Source organism: Dendrobates tinctorius, unplaced genomic scaffold (assembly GCF_039654945.1).
Source record: "Dendrobates tinctorius isolate UK_male_01 unplaced genomic scaffold, ASM3965494v1 ptg000257l, whole genome shotgun sequence".
Taxonomy (NCBI): Eukaryota; Metazoa; Chordata; class Amphibia; order Anura; family Dendrobatidae; genus Dendrobates; species Dendrobates tinctorius.
In genome coordinates, this window is record NW_027361924.1 from 10665725 (window position 1) to 10686348 (window position 20624).

The 20624-nt window shown below is 48.7% G+C and overlaps 1 protein-coding gene across 1 annotated transcript; it reads left to right on the forward strand.

Annotated features, from left to right (window-relative positions):
- Positions 1-7573: 7573 nt before the first annotated feature.
- On the forward strand, positions 7574-12995 carry LOC141069216 (uncharacterized). Its single transcript, XM_073558649.1, is given in 2 exon segments — positions 7574-11893; positions 11896-12995. Coding segments are annotated over 2 exon segments (2403 nt in total). The 5' UTR covers positions 7574-10272; the 3' UTR covers positions 12678-12995.
- The last annotated feature ends 7629 nt before the right edge of the window (positions 12996-20624 follow it).

Here is a 20624-nt window from a genome sequence, read left to right on the forward strand (position 1 = left end):
AAATAAAGAGAGGAAAGATTAAAGAGAAAAAGAAGGAGGAGAAAGAAAGAACAAAGCGAGAGAAAGGAAGAGGGGAAAGAAAGAGCAGAGAGAAAGAAAGATACAGATGAAAGAAAGATTAGAGAGAAAGAAAGAAACAGAGTGAGAAAGAAAGATTCTATAAAGATACTATAGCAGCCCGGCTCCCATTGTAATGCCCCCCTGAGCCTCCCGGTGCAGGACATATCACGATCCGCTCACATGGCCGGCATCCCTGAGTCCAAGGTGATCCTGCTGTCCACACTATCGGAGGAGGACATGGTGATGGATCTGAAGCATTCCCTGAAGTGCCTCCATGGTCCCGTCACAATCTCCTCCCGAAATTACCTCATTTCCGGTCAGTTTCTAGCACATCGCTTCCGGTGAAATGTCCCGTTTGAATTTTAAAGTTCTCTTTGGGGCTCCGCCGTGTACTCCTGTGTCCGCTGGAAAAGTAAGCTCCCGGCCGGGGCAGACTATCAAAATCAGGACTGTCCCGCTGGATCCGGGACACCTCATACACACACGGTTCCGCTGCATACACCTCGCACACACACGGCTCCACTCAGTTAACCTCATACACACGCGGCTCTGCTCCGTACACCTCGTACAGACGTGGCTCTGCTCCGTACACCCCGTACACATATGGCTCTGCTCCGTACACCTTGTACACACGCGGCTCTGCTCCGTACACCTCGTACAGACGTGGCTCTGCTCCGTACACCTCATACTCGTGCGACTCTGCTCCGTACACCCCGTACACGTGCAACTCTGATCCGTACACCTCATACACATGTGGCTCTGCTCCTCACACCTCATAAATGTGCAAACCTTCTATAGCATACACGTGCAACTCTGCTCTGTACACCTCGTACATGTGCGGCTCTGCTCCGCACACCTCATACATGTGCAAACCCCGTACACATGTGGTTCTGCTCCGTCCACCTCGTACACGTGCAACTCTGCTCCATACACCTCGTACATGTGCAACTCTGCTCTGTACACCTCGTACACGTGCGACTATGCTCCGTACACCTCGTACACACGGCTCCGCTCAGTACACCTCGTACACGTGCGACTCTGCTCCATACACCTTGTACACACACGGTTCTGCTCCGTACACCTCGTACACGTGCGACTCTGCTCCGTACACCTCGTACACGTGCGACTCTGCTCCGTACACCTCGTACACGTGCGACTCTGCTCCGTACACCTCGTACACGTGCGACTCCGCTCCGTACACCTCGTACACGTGCGGCTCCGCTCCGTACACCTCGTACACGTGCGACTCTGCTCCGTACACCTCGCACACGTGCGACTCTGCTCCGTACACCTCGCACACGTGCGACTCTGCTCCGTACACCTCGCACATGTGCGACTCTGCTCCGTACACCTCGCACACGTGCGACTCTGCTCCGTACACCTCGCACACGTGCGACTCTGCTCCGTACACCTCGTACACGTGCGGCTCTGCTCCGTACACCTCGTACACGTGCGGCTCTGCTCCGTACACCTCGTACACGTGCGACTCTGCTCCGTACACCTCGCACACGTGCGACTCTGCTCCGTACACCTCGTACACGTGCGACTCTGCTCCGTACACCTCTGCTCCGTACACCTCGTACACGTGCGGCTCTGCTCCGTACACCTCGTACACGTGCGACTCTGCTCCGTACACCTCGTACACGTGCGGCTCTGCTCCGTACACCTCGTACACGTGCGACTCTGCTCCGTACACCTCGTACACACATGGCTCCTCTCTGTACACCTCGTACACACACGGCTCCTCTCCGTACACCTCGTACACGTGCGACTCTGCTCCGTACACCTCGTACACACATGGCTCCTCTCCGTACACCTCGTACACACACGGCTCCTCTCCGTACACCTCGTACACGTGCGGCTCTGCTCCGTACACCTCGTACACGTGCGGCTCTGCTCCGTACACCTCGTACACGTGCGACTCTGCTCCGTACACCTCGTACACGTGCGACTCTGCTCCGTACACCTCTGCTCCGTACACCTCGTACACGTGCGGCTCTGCTCCGTACACCTCGTACACGTGCGACTCTGCTCCGTACACCTCGTACACGTGTGGCTCTGCTCCGTACACCTCGTACACGTGCGACTCTGCTCCGTACACCTCGTACACACATGGCTCCTCTCCGTACACCTCGTACACACGCGGCTCCTCTCCGTACACCTCGTACACACGCGGCTCCGCTCCGTACACCTCGTACACACGTGGTTCCGCTCCGTACACGTGCGACTCTGCTCCGTACACCTCGTACACGTGCGGCTCCGCTCCGTATACCTCGTACACATGGCTCTGCTCCGTACACCTCGTACACACACGACTCTGCTCCGTACACCTCGTACACATGCGACTCTGCTCCGTACACCTCGTACACGCGCAGCTCTGCTACATCCACCCTGTAAACCCCTCCTGACCCCACACATAAACTTCATCTCATCCAGCACCATGACAACCAGCACAGCAGAGTCCTGCAGGCACTCAGGGGTCAGGGCTGTGCGCACAGGACCTGTGATGAGGTCACGGGAGGGGAGGAGTCAGGGGTCACATGATCAGGGGGACGCCCCTGATCATGTGACCCCCTGACTCCTCCCCTCCTGTGACCTCATCACAGGTCCTGTGCGCACTGAAGAACCCAGCGATCGGCGCTTGGATTCATCACTGTGGGGCTGCAGTGGCCGGTGGGTCTGTCTGGGGGGGAGCGGCTCAGTGAAATGCGGGAAAAATAAGCTACCGCCCAGGACAGCGGGACATGCAATCAAAACCGGGACTGTCCCGCCAAATCCGGGACACGGGAGCTTTGTTTACACTGTATGTGGATCTCACAGTGGCCCCCACTGATGACAAACGAAAAGTGAAGCTGTTTTATTACCTTATTGGGGAAAATGGCAGAGAATTAGCCCACACCTTACTCCCACACACAGACAGCCTCCTTCTAGCAGTTATTGTGCAGGCATTTGATAAACACTGTGACCCAAAGAAGAACGAGACAGTGGAAAGATACAACTTTTTCACAAGACAACAGGAGGATGGTGAAAATGTGGACAGATATCTGACAGAGCTGAGGAGGCTGGCAGCAACAACATGTGGCTTTGGAGAGATCAGGGACAGTCTAATCAAAGACAGAATGGTGTGTGGCATAAGAGACAGTCATCTCAGAGAAAGATTACTGAGAGAGGAAGACATGACTTTAGAGAAATGCATGCAAATCTGCAGGGCTGCTGAACTGACAAAACACAGCCTAAAGATGATGGCAGGCACCAGTGATAATGATGATGATAAGGTACATGCAATATCTATGAAAGGAAAGACAAGACCAAGCTCCCCTATAAGCACTGTCCACTGCAAGTATTGTGGGAAAAGACATGAGAGAGGCAAAACCAAGTGTTCAGCATATGGGGAAACCTGCAGATCATGTGGCAAGAAGAATCATTTCTCAGCTGTCTGCAGGCAAGGAACAGGCAAACAGTACAGACAGCTCCACACTGTGACACCAGGCACTGAGAGTACAGAGGGCATTACATGGCTACAACTGCAGCCTGCAGCAGAGAAAGTCAGTGTAGTCAGGCAGTCAGTAGGCAAGGATGCCAAGCAGCTTTATGCAACATTCTGGTTGGATGAGAAGCCCATTAGATTGTGGAGCAAGCTGCAATGTAATGCCATCTGCTCTGCGGAACAAACAGGTTTCTATGGAGCCAACTGACAAGGTCCTGGTGATGTACAACAAAAGTGTTCTGAGACCGATGGGGACATGTAAGCTCAGGATACAGAACCCATGTAACAGAGAGTTATAGAGTTGAATGTACCGTGTTGCGTGGTGGTAACCATGTGCCATTATTGGGAGTAAAAGCTGTTCAGGCAATGGACTTAATAAAAGTACAGTCTCAGAATATTATGTCTGACGTTTCCCAGGGTATAACAAATCCCAAAGTAAACGCAGAGCACAGCAGAAAATAAAAACGAAGTATGCTGATTTATGTGAAGGTGATGGGTGCTTTGAAGGTAAATATAGGCTAGAAATTGACAACACCGTGCAGCCTACCAGATTACCTACAAGGAGAGGTAATCAATGCATATTCTTACCTTGCCCGATGGTTTCTGCACTATGACCAACCTGCTGATCCAATCTGTGCTCTTCTGGACTGGTGCTATCAGGCCTCTTCTCTGTAAAGGCCCCGTCACACTAAGCGACTTACCAGCGATCCCGACACCGATATCAAGGTGTCAGGATCGCTAGTAAGTCGCTATGTGATCGCTGGTGAGCTGTCACACAGACAGCTTCACCAGCGATCAGTACAGCGAGGCCGAGCGCCCAGCATCGCTGGCCATCCCTGTAAAAAATAGAATCAAAATAAAAAATATAGTTATTCTCACCTTCCGACGTCCCGAGCAGCCATCCTGCCTCTCTCCACGCTCCGGTCCCAGTGATCCTTTGCACGAATGACCGCGAGACTTTGTTATCCCTCGAGACCGTGACATCTCGCGGTCATTCTCACAAAGGATCACTGGGACCGGAGCGTGGAGAGAGGCCGGAAGACTGCGCGGGACATCGGAAGGGAATTAAACAGTTAAAACTTCTCATGTCGTACTAAATTGAACTTTGTCAAGCAGCGCACATTAAGTCCGAGAAAATACTTTATCCATAAGGATTCACATTGGCGGTCACGGAGTGGACCTTCGGGCGTGCAGCAGGCTGACAGTTGGTTCTTATGCCCTTTTCTCTCCTGGAATAGGTGAGTGGATTTTCTATATTTAATTTGAATCACCACCCGGATAAGACCCTATTGCGCTCTCTTTTTTCCTTTAGCCCCCCTTCTGTATATGGAGTGAAGACAATAGCAGATGATATACTAATAGTGGGAGAAGGTGAAGATATGGAATCTGCAATCAAGGATCACGATCAGAAGATGATACAATTTTTGGACAGATTAATATTATTATTATTATACATTTACATAGCGCCATTTATTCCATGGCGCTTTACATATGAAAAGGGGAAATATAGACAAGTATAATAAACATGTGTAAGACAAGGGACACACAAGTACAGGAGGAGAGGGGACCCTGCCCGCGAGGGCTCACAGTCTACAGGGATGGGTGAGGATACAGTAGGAGAGGGTAGAGCAGGTCGTGCGGTGGTTCAGTAGACTGAGGATCATTGTAGGTTGTAGGCTTGTCGGAACAGGTGGATCTTCAGGTTCTTCTTGAAGGTTTCCGTTGTTGGTGAGAGTCTGATGTGTTGCGGCAGAGAGTTCCAGAGTATGGGGGAAGCACGGGAGAAGTCTTGTATGCGGTTGTGGGAAGAAGAGATAAGGGGGGAGTAGAAAAAGAGATCTTGGGATGATCGAAGGTTGCGTGTGGGTAGGTACCTGGAGACCATGTCACAGATGTATGGAGGAGACAGGTTGTGCAGAGCAAGACAGAGATGCAGAGCAAAACACATAAAGCTGAACTTGGACAAATTCAAACTGACAATGACAGAAGTGGCCGATATTGGACATCGTCTGACTTCAAACGGTGTAAAAGTGGATTCTGAAAAGGTGAGAGCAATACAAGAGTTGCCTACCCCTACTGCTGTTTATGGAGTACAACGATTTTTGGGCATGGTAAATTATCCCTCCAAATTTTGCAGTCATCTGTCAGACATGTGTGAGCCACTGAGACAGCTAACCCACAAAGATGGGTAAGCTCGGCTCCGCTCTACGCAGGCTGTGTAAGCTCGGCTCCGCTCTACGCAGGCTCTGTAAGCTCGGCTCCGCTCTACGCAGGCTCTGTAAGCTCGGCTCCGCTCTACGCAGGCTGTGTAAGCTCGGCTCCGCTCTACGCAGGCTCTGTAAGCTCGGCTCCGCTCTACGCAGGCTCTGTAAGCTCGGCTCCACTCCACGCTGGCTCTGTAAGCTCGGCTCCGCTCTACACAGGCTCTGTAAGCTCGGCTCCGCTCTATGCAGGCTCTGTAAGCTCGGCTCCGCTCTATGCAGGCTCTGTAAGCTCGGCTCCGCTCTACGCAGGCTCTGTAAGCTCGGCTCCACTCCACGCTGGCTCTGTAAGCTCGGCTCCGCTCTACACAGGCTCTGTAAGCTCGGCTCCGCTCTATGCAGGCTCTGTAAGCTCGGCTCCGCTCTATGCAGGCTCTGTAAGCTTGGCTCCGCTCCGCGCAGGCTCTGTAAGCTCGGCTCCGCTCTACGCAGGCTCTGTAAGCTCCGCTGCATGCAGGCTCTGGCTCTCTCCTTCCCTGAGTATTGGAAGAAAATAAGATTACAACACAAGCGCTCAGCCATGTCTCCTCCTCACTGTCTGCAGCAGGAGCCTCCCCCCTCTGCACTTTCAACAATAGAAGAAAGCCCCGCCCCTATAGCCAAACCACAACAAGGAAAGGGAGCTCCTATAATGTGAGGGATGACATTTCCCAGAATGCAAGCAAACATAGAACGATAAAGGAATACTGAGAGATTGCAGCTCTGAAGCCTACAGAATTATGATTGCAGCTCTGAAGCTTGTAGAAAGAAATGGAGATCCACTAGAATCAGAGGAGATCTGTGCTCATTACTTGTTATTGGAGTAAGAACCTGATGTGGTGTGGGGACTTCCCTGTGTCCCTCATAATACAGCTAGATATGGAGAGCCCCTTTAAATCAGTGGCCTCATAAGACTTGTCCTCTATGTGACTGTTCACACGGCTCAGGAAATCTGGCGTAATGTCAGAAATGCTGAATCACTGTAAGGAAACCGAAACTGCTCGGAATAAAGCAAGTGATGGCGAGACGCTCTGCATCTGCCACAGACCGGAAGATGAGGAGGAGCGCCCCGTCTTCTGCGCTGTATAGCTAATAATTCTAGAAACACCGAAAACCAGAGATTTATCACAGAATTCATCACTGTTTCTTTAACGTTTCCCTGTCACATCAGTATGGAGACAACAAATAGGACATCATTGTACGAATATGATGAAGGAACACGCCATCAAAGGGGTTGTTTGCCAGTTGACAGTTTATTTGTTCAGAACTGATCCTGAGTTACATCCTGTATTATACCCCAGAGCTGCACTCACTATTCTGCTGGTGCAGTCACTGTGTACATACATTACATTACTGATCCTGAGTTACATCCTGTATTATACCCCAGAGCTGCACTCACTATTCTGCTGGTGCAGTCACTGTGTACATACATTACATTACTGATCCTGAGTTACATCCTGTATTATACCCCAGAGCTGCACTCACTATTCTGCTGGTGCAGTCACTGTGTACATACATTACATTACTGATCCTGAGTTACATCCTGTATTACACCCCAGAGCTGCACTCACTATTCTGCTGGTGCAGTCACTGTGTACATACATTACATTACTGATCCTGAGTTACCTCCTGTATTATACCCCAGAGCTGCACTCACTATTCTGCTGGTGCAGTCACTGTGTACATACATTACATTACTGATCCTGAGTTACCTCCTGTATTATACTCCAGAGCTGCACTCACTGTTCTGCTGGTGCAGTCACTGTGTACATACATTACATTACTGATCCTGAGTTACCTCCTGTATTATTCTCCAGAGCTGCACTCACTATTCTGCTGGTGCAGTCACTGTGTACATACATTACATTACTGATCCTGAGTTACATCCTGTATTATACTCCTGAGCTGCACTCACTATTCTGCTGGTGCAGTCACTGTGTACTTACATTACATTACTGATCCTGAGTTACATACTGTATTATACTCCAGAGCTGCACTCACTGTTCTGCTGGTGCAGTCACTGTGTACATACATTACATTACTGATCCTGAGTTACATCCTGTATTATACTCCTGAGCTGCACTCACTATTCTGCTGGTGCAGTCACTGTGTACTTACATTACATTACTGATCCTTAGTTACATCCTGTATTATACTCTAGAGCTGCACTCACTATTCTGCTGGTGCAGTCACTGTGTACATACATTACATTACTGATCCTGAGTTACATTCTGTATTATACTCCAGAGCTGCACTCACTATTCTGCTGGTGCAGTCACTGTGTACATACATTACATTACTGATCCGGAGTTACCTCCTGTATTATACTCCAGAGCTGCACTCACTATTCTGCTGCTGCAGTCACTGTGTACATACATTACATTACTGATCCTGAGGTACATCCTGTATTATACTCCAGAGCTGCGCTCACTATTCTGCTGGTGCAGTCACTGTGTACATACATTACATTACTGATTCTGAGTTACATCCTGTATTATACCCCAGAGCTGCACTCACTATTCTGCTTTTGCAGTCACTGTGTAAATACATTACATTACTGATCCTGAGTTACCACCTGTATTATACCCCAGAGCTGCACTCACTATTCTGCTGGTGCAGTCACTGTGTACATACATTACATTACTGATCCTGAGTTACCTCCTGTATTATACTCCAGAGCTGCATTCACTATTCTGCTGGTGCAGTCATTGTGTACATACATTACATTACTGATCCTGAGTTACCTCCTGTATTATACTCCAGAGCTGCACTCACTATTCTGCTGGTGCAGTCATTGTGTACATACATTACATTACTGATCCCGAGTTACATCCTGTATTATACTCCAGAGCTGCACTCACTATTCTGCTGCTGCAGTCACTGTGTACATACATTACATTACTGATCCTGAGTTACATCCTGTATTATACCCCAGAGCTGCACTCACTATTCTGCTGCTGCAGTCACTGTGTACATACATTACATTACTGATCCTGAGTTACATCCTGTATTATACCCCAGAGCTCCACTCACTATTCTGCTGGTGCAGTCACTGTGTACATACATTGGGGTACAGCACGCAAGCATCCCATAAGCAAAGCATCACAGAAGATAAGCATCCAGCAAAACGGCAGTTATACGTGGCATGGAATTAACATTCATCTTCTCTCTTCACACAGGTAATCAACTGAGCCACCCTGCATGTATTTACTCCATTCACTGCCAGCAAGCAGCCTGAATGATACCACTTCCCACCTCTGCTGCCTCTATTCTCTGCTGTAACATATCCAAATGGTACAACTCCATACTTCTGCTGCTTTACCATTTTGCTGCATATTTAAATGTGCTTGCTAAAGCTTTGGTATAATTCATTTGTTGCACTGTATGTAATACTTACTGCTTTAGATCTGTGACTGGGGCCTTTCTAGATCTTATCAGGTGGAAGGTGCTATAGCATTTTGCCACATCTTGGTCTAGTGCCTTTGATCATCTAACCATCCCCTGGTGTGCTGGCCCCAGCTGCCAAATTATACCCAACCAGCTCCCACAATCCCTCTCTCCTGACCCTGTAGTGTGGCCTATATATGTAGTAGTTGCTAAGGGGAAGCACGCAGTGTGGGGTACAGCACGCAAGCATCCCATAAGCAAAGCATCACAGAAGATAAGCATCCAGCAAAACGGCAGTTATACATGGCAGTTAGTCAGGTAACCCACAATTTGCCTTCCCCTTTAACCATGTGCTTTATTTTTATCCTCCTGTGTTCCCTTGCCATCCACATTCATCACCCTATCCCCCCTCCATCACGACTCATACACATCAGCCCCTCTATACTTCCTTTTCCCATGTACAGCTCCCACACACTCCTCACCTTCCTGAGAAACCTCAGCCCATCTTGCCCAAACACATCGCAGAAAAAAACTACTTACAATTCCAACAACTATTTACTCTTTATCTTCCTACTCCTACTGATTTCAGGGGACATCTCCCCCAACCCTGGTCCACCATCCCCCAACCTCAACCCCTACCCTACCTCATATCGAAACCACAATAATCTGATTAACATTACTTGCACTCCCTCATCTCAATCTTTTAATTGTGCCCTCTGGAATCCACGGTCTGCTTGTAACAAGCTTCCTTTCCTACACAACTACTTTCTGAACAACTCTCTTAATCTGTTGGCCCTCACTGAAACCTGGATTCAGGATTCTGACACTGTCTCTCCTGCTGCCATTTCCTACGGTGGCTTACAATTCTCTCACTCCCCGAGACCCACAAACAGACCTGGTGGTGGAGTTGGCATACTCCTGTCCCCAAAATGCACTTTCCACGTCATCCCCCCAGTCCCATCACTCTTATTCCCTTCTTTTAAGGTCCACACCATCAGGCTCTTCCGTCCCCTCTCCCTCAGGGTAGCGGTCATATACCGGCCCCCAGGCTCACCCACCTAATTCGCTGACCACTTCTCAGCCTGGCTGCCATACTTCATGTCCTCAGAACTACCAACCCTCATCCTGGGAGACTTCAACATCCCCATTAACAGCCCTAATTCTACATCTGCATCCCAGCTTCTATCACTAACCACCTCTCTAGGCCTCTCACAGCTTTCAACCTCTGAGACACATAAGGACGGTAACACCCTTGATCTGGTCTTCTGCCGGCTCTGTTCAATCTCCCACCTAAATAATTCACCGCTTCCACTCTCTGACCACAACATTCTCTCCTTCACGCTCACAAATCCTCACCCACCCCAGCACACTCCTACCTATCACACATTCAGAAATCTGCAAGCCATTAACCCTCAGACACTTTCAGATTCCCTACACTCATCTCTGTCCCCAATCTCCTCTCTTTCCTGTCCTAATCTGGCTGTTCATCACTACAATGACACTCTTAGAAGCACCCTTGACCAAGTAGCTCCCCTCACCCTCAGAACCTCCAAACACAGAGTAAAACAGCCCTGGCTCACATCGCAAACTCAACTTCTCCAGCGATGCTCCAGGAGTGCTGAACGCCTATGGAGAAAAACCCGCAAACCAGAAGACTTCATCCACTTCAAATTTATGTTAAGAACCTATAACGCTGCCCTTCACCTTGCCAAACAGACCTTCTTCACCACCCTGATCTCCTCATTAGCCAACAACCCCAAGAAACTTTTTGACACTTTTCACTCCCTCCTCAGGCCAAAAGCACAAGCCCCTATCACAGACATTTGTGCTGATGACCTGGCCTCCCACTTTACAGAAAAAATAGATAATATCCGTCAAGAAATCTGCTCCCAACCACCAAGTGCTGTGACTCCCATCCCTTCCTACATCTCCCCTGGCTCACTCTCCACATTTGATCCCATCACAGAAGAAGAAGTCTCCAGACTCCTCTCTTCTTCTCGTCCGACTACATGCACTACCGACCCCATTCCCTCACATCTCCAGTCTCCAGTCGTCACAACCCACCTAACTACAATCTTTAATCTCTCCCTCTCCTCGGGCATTTTCCCATCCTCCTTCAAACACGCCATCGTTACTCCATTACTAAAGAAACCTGCTCTCGACCCATCCTGCACAAACAACTACAGACCAGTCTCCAATCTCCCCTTCATCTCTAAACTTTTGGAACGCCTAGTTTACTCCTGCCTTACCCGTTACCTCTCCATTCACTCCCTTCTAGACCCTTCACAGTCCGGCTTCCGCCCCCTACATTCAACTGAAACTGCACTCATCAAAGTGACCAATGACCTTCTGACAGCAAAACGTAACGGTGACCACTCTCTGCTCATTCTTCTTGACCTATCTGCAGCTTTCGACACTGTTGTCCACCATCTCCTACTCTCTAGGCTCCAGTCACTAGGCATTAAGGACACTGCACTCTCCTGGTTCTCTTCCTATCTCTCTGACCGCTCCTTCAGTGTTTTGTTCTCTGGCTCCACGTCATCTCCTCTTCCTCTCACTGTTGGGGTACCTCAGGGCTCAGTCCTTGGCCCCCTTCTTTTCTCTCTCTACACGGCCCCAATTGGACAGACCATCAGCAGATTTGGCTTTCAGTACCATCTTTATGCTGATGACACACAACTATACACGTCTTCCCCCGACCTTACCCCCGCTGTACTACAGAACGCCACTGTCTGTCCGCAGTCTCCAATATCATGTCCGCTCTCTATCTGAAACTCAACCTCTCCAAAACTGAACTTCTTCTGCTCCCGCCATCTACTAACCTCCCTAAACCTGACATTTCCCTCTCCGTGGGTGGTACCACAATAACACCCCGGCAGCAGGCGTGCTGTCTGGGTGTTATGTTTGACACCAATCTCTCCTTTACATCCCATATACAATCCCTTGCCCGCTCCTGCCGCTTACACCTAAAGAACATCTCTAGAATCCGCCCTTTTCTCACTGTGGAAACAACAAAAACCCTCACTGTAGCATTGATCCACTCTCACCTGGATTACTGCAACGCTCTATTAATTGGCCTCCCCGTCACTCGACTATCCCCTCTCCAGTCCATACTCAATGCAGCAGCCAGGATCGTCCATCTGGGTAATCGGTACTTGGATGCGTCCGCTCTTCGCCAGTCCTTACATTGGCTGCCCATTCATTATAGGATCCAATTCAAAGTACTTGTTCTCACCCACAAAGCTCTCCACAGTGCGGCACCCCCCTACATCTCTTCTCTCATTTCTGTCTATCGGCCTAGCCGATCGCTGCGCTCTGCAAACGACTTTCGACTAACCTCTGCCCTAATCCGTACCTCCCACTCCCGACTCCAAGACTTCTCCCGTGCTGCTCCTATCCTCTGGAATGCTCTACCCCAAGAAATCAGGACTATCCACAATTTGCATAGTTTTAGGCGCTCCCTCAAAACACACCTGTTCAGAGCGGCCTATCACATTCACTAATCAAAGTCATTCTCTGTGTAAGTGTGCGTGTGTAGCCCATTCACTATCTCCATCCATCCTTCACTCCCGCAAGATGGCTGGACCTTCATTGTAAATACACCATTGTAAATACACACCTGTACTCTGTATCTCCCTCACCTCATTGTAGATTGTACGCTCTCACGAGCAGGGTCGTCTTATTTCGTCTTATTTTGCTTTAATTATTGTATTGTTAGCGTTGTTACTTATGACTTGTGTTTTGAAACTGTTAAACTGTAAAGCGCTGCGGAATATGTTGGCGCTATATAAATAAAGATTATTATTATTATTATTACATTACATTACTGATCCTGAGTTACATCCTGTATTATACTCTAGAGCTGCACTCACTATTCTGCTGGTGCAGTCACTGTGTACATACATTACATTACTGATCCTGAGTTACATCCTGTATTATACTCCAGAGCTGCACTCACTATTCTGCTGGTGCAGTCACTGTGTACATACATTACATTACTGATCCTGAGTTACATCCTGTATTATACCCCAGAGCTGCACTCACTATTCTGCTGGTGCAGTCACTGTGTACATTACATTACTGATCCTGAGTTACATCCTGTATTATACTCCAGAGCTGCACTCACTATTCTGCTGGTGCAGTCACTGTGTACATACAGTACATTACTGATCCTGAGTTACATCCTGTATTATACTCCAGAGCTGCACTCACTATTCTGCTGGTGCAGTCACTGTGTACATACAGTACATTACTGATCCTGAGTTACCTCCTGTATTATACTCCAGAGCTGCACTCACTATTCTGCTGGTGCAGTCACTGTGTACATACATTACATTACTGATCCTGAGTTACCTCCTGTATTATACTCCAGAGCTGCACTCAATATTCTGCTGGTGCAGTCACTGTGTACATACATTACATTACTGATCCTGAGTTACATCCTGTATTATACTCCAGAGCTGCACTCACTATTCTGCTGGTGCAGTCACTGTGTACATACAGTACATTACTGATCCTGAGTTACCTCCTGTATTATACCCCAGGCTGCACTCACTATTCTGCTGGTGCAGTCACTGTGTACATACATTACATTACTGATCCTGAGTTACATTCTGTATTATACTCCAGAGCTGCACTCACTATTCTGCTGGTGCAGTCACTGTGTACATACATTACATTACTGATCCGGAGTTACCTCCTGTATTATACTCCAGAGCTGCACTCACTATTCTGCTGCTGCAGTCACTGTGTACATACATTACATTACTGATCCTGAGTTACATCCTGTATTATACCCCAGAGCTGCACTCACTATTCTGCTGGTGCTGTCACTGTGTACATACATTACATTACTGATCCTGAGTTACATCCTGTATTATACTCCAGAGCTGCACTCACTATTCTGCTGGTGCAGTCACTGTGTACATACATTACATTACTGATCCTGAGTTACATCCTGTATTATACTCCAGAGCTGCACTCACTGTTTTGCTGGTGCAGTCACTGTGTACATACATTACATTACTGATCCTGAGTTACATCCTGTATTATACCCCAGAGCTGCACTCACTATTCTGCTGGTGCAGTCACTGTGTACATACATTACATTACTGATCCTGAGTTACCTCCTGTATTATACCCCAGAGCTGCACTCACTATTCTGCTGGTGCAGTCACTGTGTACATACATTACATTACTGATCCTGAGTTACATCCTGTATTATACTCCAGAGCTGCACTCACTGTTTTGCTGGTGCAGTCACTGTGTACATACATTACATTACTGATCCTGAGTTACATCCTGTATTATACCCCAGAGCTGCACTCACTATTCTGCTGGTGCAGTCACTGTGTACATACATTACATTACTGATCCTGAGTTACCTCCTGTATTATACTCTAGAGCTGCACTCACTATTCTGCTGGTGCAGTCACTGTGTACATACATTACATTACTGATCCTGAGTTACATCCTGTATTATACTCCAGAGCTGCACTCACTATTCTGCTGGTGCAGTCACTGTGTACATACATTACATTACTGATCCTGAGTTACATACTGTATTATACTCCAGAGCTGCTCTCACTATTCTGCTGGTGCAGTCACTGTGTACATACATTACATTACTGATCCTGAGTTACATCCTGTATTATACCCCAGAGCTGCACTCACTATTCTGCTGGTGCAGTCACTGTGTACATACAGTACATTACTGATCCTGAGTTACCTCCTGTATTATACTCCAGAGCTGCACTCACTATTCTGCTGGTTGTTAGCCGCCATGCTTGCCTTGGATCCCTACTAACACCTTTGCCGTGCTCCTATAATACAGAGGGCTCGTTCCCATTTTCCTTTATCAGACGACCATATTGCATTTGGGGTGAAGTTGAAACTTCTCATAATCCAAATTAATAAGTTAAACTTTGTAAAGACTGTGAAAAGCAGGGAATGCTGGGAAATTTCAGCTCCGGGGTATAATACTGGATAGTAAGAGATTTAGAATCAGTAATTCTGCAGAGTTAATGTTGGGTCCTGATACAGGAACGTTTCCCTCACAGATGGCAGTCAGCCCTATAGATGAGTGATGCCCCTGTGGCCCCGGCCCTTCCCCCGCTCCCGTCCCTACATGACTTGCACTTTATGTGACTCTATACATTGAGTTTTGCTGTGTCATGTCGGTGATTTCTGCTGCGTCATTGTATAGGAACAGAACAAACTGCTGAAAGGCCCGCGCCCGCGGCGTCATGGCGGAGGTGCTGGCTCCTCTATGTCCTTAATTTTGCTGACTAAGAGCTCAAAATATAAATGTAATAAGTAAAATGACAATAAAATATAATCTAAAATCATATAATAAAAATGTCATATAATGCGATGCTATAAATAATATAATAGTGCGGACATCGTGTGATAACGCTGTACAGGTATATAATACAAGATAATGTGAAGACTGGAAAATAATCTAAAAATATAGAAATGCAGTAATAGTAATCATGTAATAAAGGCGAAGGGCGAGAACAGAGTGCAGCGGGCTGTGAGCCACAGCTATTCAGGGGGCACAGTGTGGGGCATATGCTATTCAGGGGGCACAGTGTGGGGCATATTCTATTCAGGGGGCACAGTGTGGGACATATGCTATTCAGGGGGCACAGTGTAGGGAATATGCTATTCAGGGGGCACAGTGTGGGACATATGCTATTCAGGGGGCACAGTGTGGGGCATATTCTATTCAGGGGGCACAGTGTGGGGCATATTCTATTCAGGGGGCACAGTGTGGGGCATATTCTATTCAGGGGGCACAGTGTGGGGTATATTCTATTCAGGGGGCACAGTGTGGGGTATGTTCTATTCAGGGGGCACAGTGTGGGGCATATTCTATTCAGGGGGCACAGTGTGGGGTATATTCTATTCAGGGGGCACAGTGTGGGGTATGTTCTATTCAGGGGGCACAGTGTGGGGCATATTCTATTCAGGGGGCACAGTGTGGGGCATATTCTATTCAGGGGCACAGTGTGGGGCATATTCTATTCAGGGGGCACAGTGTGGGACATATGCTATTCAGGGGGCACAGTGTGGGGTATATTCTATTCAGGGGGCACAGTGTGGGGTATATTCTATTCAGGGGGCACAGTGTGGGGCATATTCTATTCAGGGGGCACAGTGTGGGCATATTCTATTCAGGGGGCACAGTGTAGGGCATATTCTATTCAGGGGCACAGTGTGGGACATATTCTATTCAGGGGCACAGTGTGGGGCATATTCTATTCAGGGGGCACAGTGTGGGGCATATTCTATTCAGGGGGCACAGTGTGGGGCATATTCTATTCAGGGGGCACAGTGTGGGGTATATTCTATTCAGGGGGCACAGTGTGGGGTATGTTCTATTCAGGGGCACAGTGTGGGGCATATTCTATTCAGGGGGCACAGTGTGGGGCATATTCTATTCAGGGGGCACAGTGTGGGGTATATTCTATTCAGGGGGCACAGTGTGGGGCATATTCTATTCAGGGGGCACAGTGTGGGGCATATTCTATTCAGGGGGCACAGTGTGGGGCATATTCTATTCAGGGGGCACAGTGTAGGGCATATTCTATTCAGGGGGCACAGTGTGGGGCATATTCTATTCAGGGGGCACAGTGTGGGCATATTCTATTCAGGGGGCACAGTGTAGGGCATATTCTATTCAGGGGGCACAGTGTGGGGCATATTCTATTCAGGGGCACAGTGTGGGGCATATTCTATTCAGGGGGCACAGTGTGGGGCATATTCTATTCAGGGGGCACAGTGTGGGGCATATTCTATTCAGGGGGCACAGTGTGGGGTATATTCTATTCAGGGGGCACAGTGTGGGGCATATTCTATTCAGGGGGCACAGTGTGGGGCATTTTCTATTCAGGGGGCACAGTGCGGGGCATATTCTATTCAGGGGGCACAGTGTGGGGTATATTCTATTCAGGGGGCACAGTGTGGGGTATGTTCTATTCAGGGGCACAGTGTGGGGCATATTCTATTCAGGGGGCACAGTGTGGGGCATATTCTATTCAGGGGGCACAGTGTGGGGTATATTCTATTCAGGGGGCACAGTGTGGGGCATATTCTATTCAGGGGGCACAGTGTGGGGCATATTCTATTCAGGGGGCACAGTGTGGGGCATATTCTATTCAGGGGGCACAGTGTAGGGCATATTCTATTCAGGGGGCACAGTGTGGGGCATATTCTATTCAGGGGGCACAGTGTGGGCATATTCTATTCAGGGGGCACAGTGTAGGGCATATTCTATTCAGGGGGCACAGTGTGGGGCATATTCTATTCAGGGGCACAGTGTGGGGCATATTCTATTCAGGGGGCACAGTGTGGGGCATATTCTATTCAGGGGGCACAGTGTGGGGCATATTCTATTCAGGGGGCACAGTGTGGGGTATATTCTATTCAGGGGGCACAGTGTGGGGTATGTTCTATTCAGGGGCACAGTGTGGGGCATATTCTATTCAGGGGGCACAGTGTGGGGCATATTCTATTCAGGGGGCACAGTGTGGGGTATATTCTATTCAGGGGGCACAGTGTGGGGCATATTCTATTCAGGGGGCACAGTGTGGGGCATATTCTATTCAGGGGGCACAGTGTGGGGCATATTCTATTCAGGGGCACAGTGTGGGGTATATTCTATTTAGGGGGCACAGTGTGGGGTATATTCTATTCAGGGGCACAGCGTGGGACATATGCTATTCAGGGGGCACAGTGTGGGGTATATTCTATTTAGGGGGCACAGTGTGGGGTATATACTATTCAGGGGGCACAGTGTGGGACATATGCTATTCAGGGGGCACAGTGTGGGGTATATTCTATTTAGGGGGCACAGTGTGGGGTATATGCTATTCAGGGGCACAGTGTGGGCATATTGTATTCAGGGGGCACAGTGTGGGGCATATTCCTTTCAGGGGCACAGTGTGGGGCATATTCTATTCAGGGGGCACAGTATGGGCATATTCTATTCAGGGTTCACAGTCTGGGCATATTCTATTCAGGGGCACAGTGTGGGGTATATTCTATTCAGGGGGCACAGTGTGGGGCATATTCTATTCAGGGGGCACAGTGTGGGCATATTCTATTCAGGGGGCACAGTGTAGGGCATATTCTATTCAGGGGCACAGTGTGGGACATATTCTATTCAGGGGGCATAGTGTGGGGTATATTCTATTCAGGGGCACATGTGGGTTATATTCTATTCAGGGGCACAGTGTGGGGCATATTCTATTCAGAGGGCACAGTGTGGGGTATATTCTATTCAGGGGCACAGTGTGGGCATATTCTATTCAGGGGGCACAGTGTGGGGCATATTCTATTTAGGGGGCACAGTGTGGGGAATATTCTATTTAGGGGGCACAGTGTGGGGCATATTCTATTCAGGGGCACAGTGTGGGCATATTCCATTCAGGGGGCACAGTATGGGCATATTCTATTCAGGGGGCACAGTATGGGCATATTCTATTCAGGGTTCACAGTCTGGGCATATTCTATTCAGGGGCACAGTGTGGGGTATACTCTATTCAGGGGGCACAGTGTGGGGCATATTGTATTCAGGGGCACAGTGTGGGGTATATTCTATTTAGGGGGCACAGTGTGGGGTATATTCTATTCAGGGGCACAGTGTGGGACATATGCTATTCAGGGGGCACAGTGTGGGGTATATTCTATTTAGGGGAACAGTGTGAGGTATATGCTATTCAGGGGCACAGTGTGGGCATATTGTATTCAGGGGGCACAGTGTGGGGCATATTCCTTTAAGGGGCACAGTGTGGGCATATTCCATTCAGGGGGAACAGTATGGGCATATTCTATTCAGGGGGCACAGTGTGGGGCATATTCTATTCAGGGGCACAGTGTGGGCATATTCCATTCAGGGGGCACAGTATGGGCATATTCTATTCAGGGGGCACAGTATGGGCATATTCTATTCAGGGTTCACAGTCTGGGCATATTCTATTCAGGGGCACAGTGTGGGGTATATTCTATTCAGGGGGCACAGTGTGGGGCATATTCTATTCAGGGGGCACAGTATGGACATATTCTATTCAGGGGTCACAGTGGGCATATTCTATTCAGGGGGCACAGTGTGGGGCATATTCTATTCAGGGGCACAGTGTGGGCATATTCCATTCAGGGGGCACAGTATGGGCATATTCTATTCAGGGGGCATAGCATGGGCATATTCTATTCAGGGGTCACAGTATGGGCATATTCTATTCAGGGGGCACAGTGTGGGGCATATTCTATTCAGGGGCACAGTGTGGGCATATTCCATTCAGGGGGCACAGTGTGGGGCATATTCTATTCAGGGGGCATAGTGTGGGGTATATTCTATTCAGGGGGCACAGTGTGGGGCATATTCTATTCAGGGGGCACAGTGTGGGCATATTCTATTCAGGGGCACAGTGTAGGGCATATTCTATTCAGGGGCACAGTGTGAGGCATATTCTATTCAGGGGGCATAGTGTGGGGTATATTCTATTCAGGGGCACATGTGGGTTATATTCTATTCAGGGGCACAGTGTGGGGCATATTCTATTCAGGGGGCACAGTGTGGGGTATATTCTATTCAGGGGGCACAGTGTGGGGCATATTCTATTCAGGGGGCACAGTATGGGCATATTCTATTCAGGGGTCACAGTGGGCATATTCTATTCAGGGGGCACAGTGTGGGGCATATTCTATTCAGGGGCACAGTATGGGCATATTCTATTCAGGGGGCATAGCATGGGCATATTCTATTCAGGGGTCACAGTATGGGCATATTCTATTCAGGGGGCACAGGGTGGGGCATATTCTATTCAGGGGAACAGTGTGGGCATATTCCATTCAGGGGGCACAGTGTGGGGCATATTCTATTCAGGGGGAATAGTGTGGGGTATATTCTATTCAGGGGGCACAGTGTGGGGCATATTCTTTTCAGGGGGCACAGTGTGGGCATATTCTATTCAGGGGGCACAGTGTAGGGCATATTCTATTCAGGGGCACAGTGTGGGGCATATTCTATTCAGGGGGCATAGTGTGGGGTATATTCTATTCAGGGGCACATGTGGGTTATATTCTATTCAGGGGCACAGTGTAGGGCATATTCTATTCAGGGGGCACAGTGTGGGGTATATTCTATTCAGGGGAACAGTGTGGGCATATTCCATTCAGGGGGCACAGTGTGGGGCATATTCTATTCAGGGGGAATAGTGTGGGGTATATTCTATTCAGGGGGCACAGTGTGGGGCAAATTCTTTTCAGGGGGCACAGTGTGGGCATATTCTATTCAGGGGGCACAGTGTAGGGCATATTCTATTCAGGGGCACAGTGTGGGGCATATTCTATTCAGGGGGCATAGTGTGGGGTATATTCTATTCAGGGGCACATGTGGGTTATATTCTATTCAGGGGGCACAGTGTGGGGCATATTCTATTCAGGGG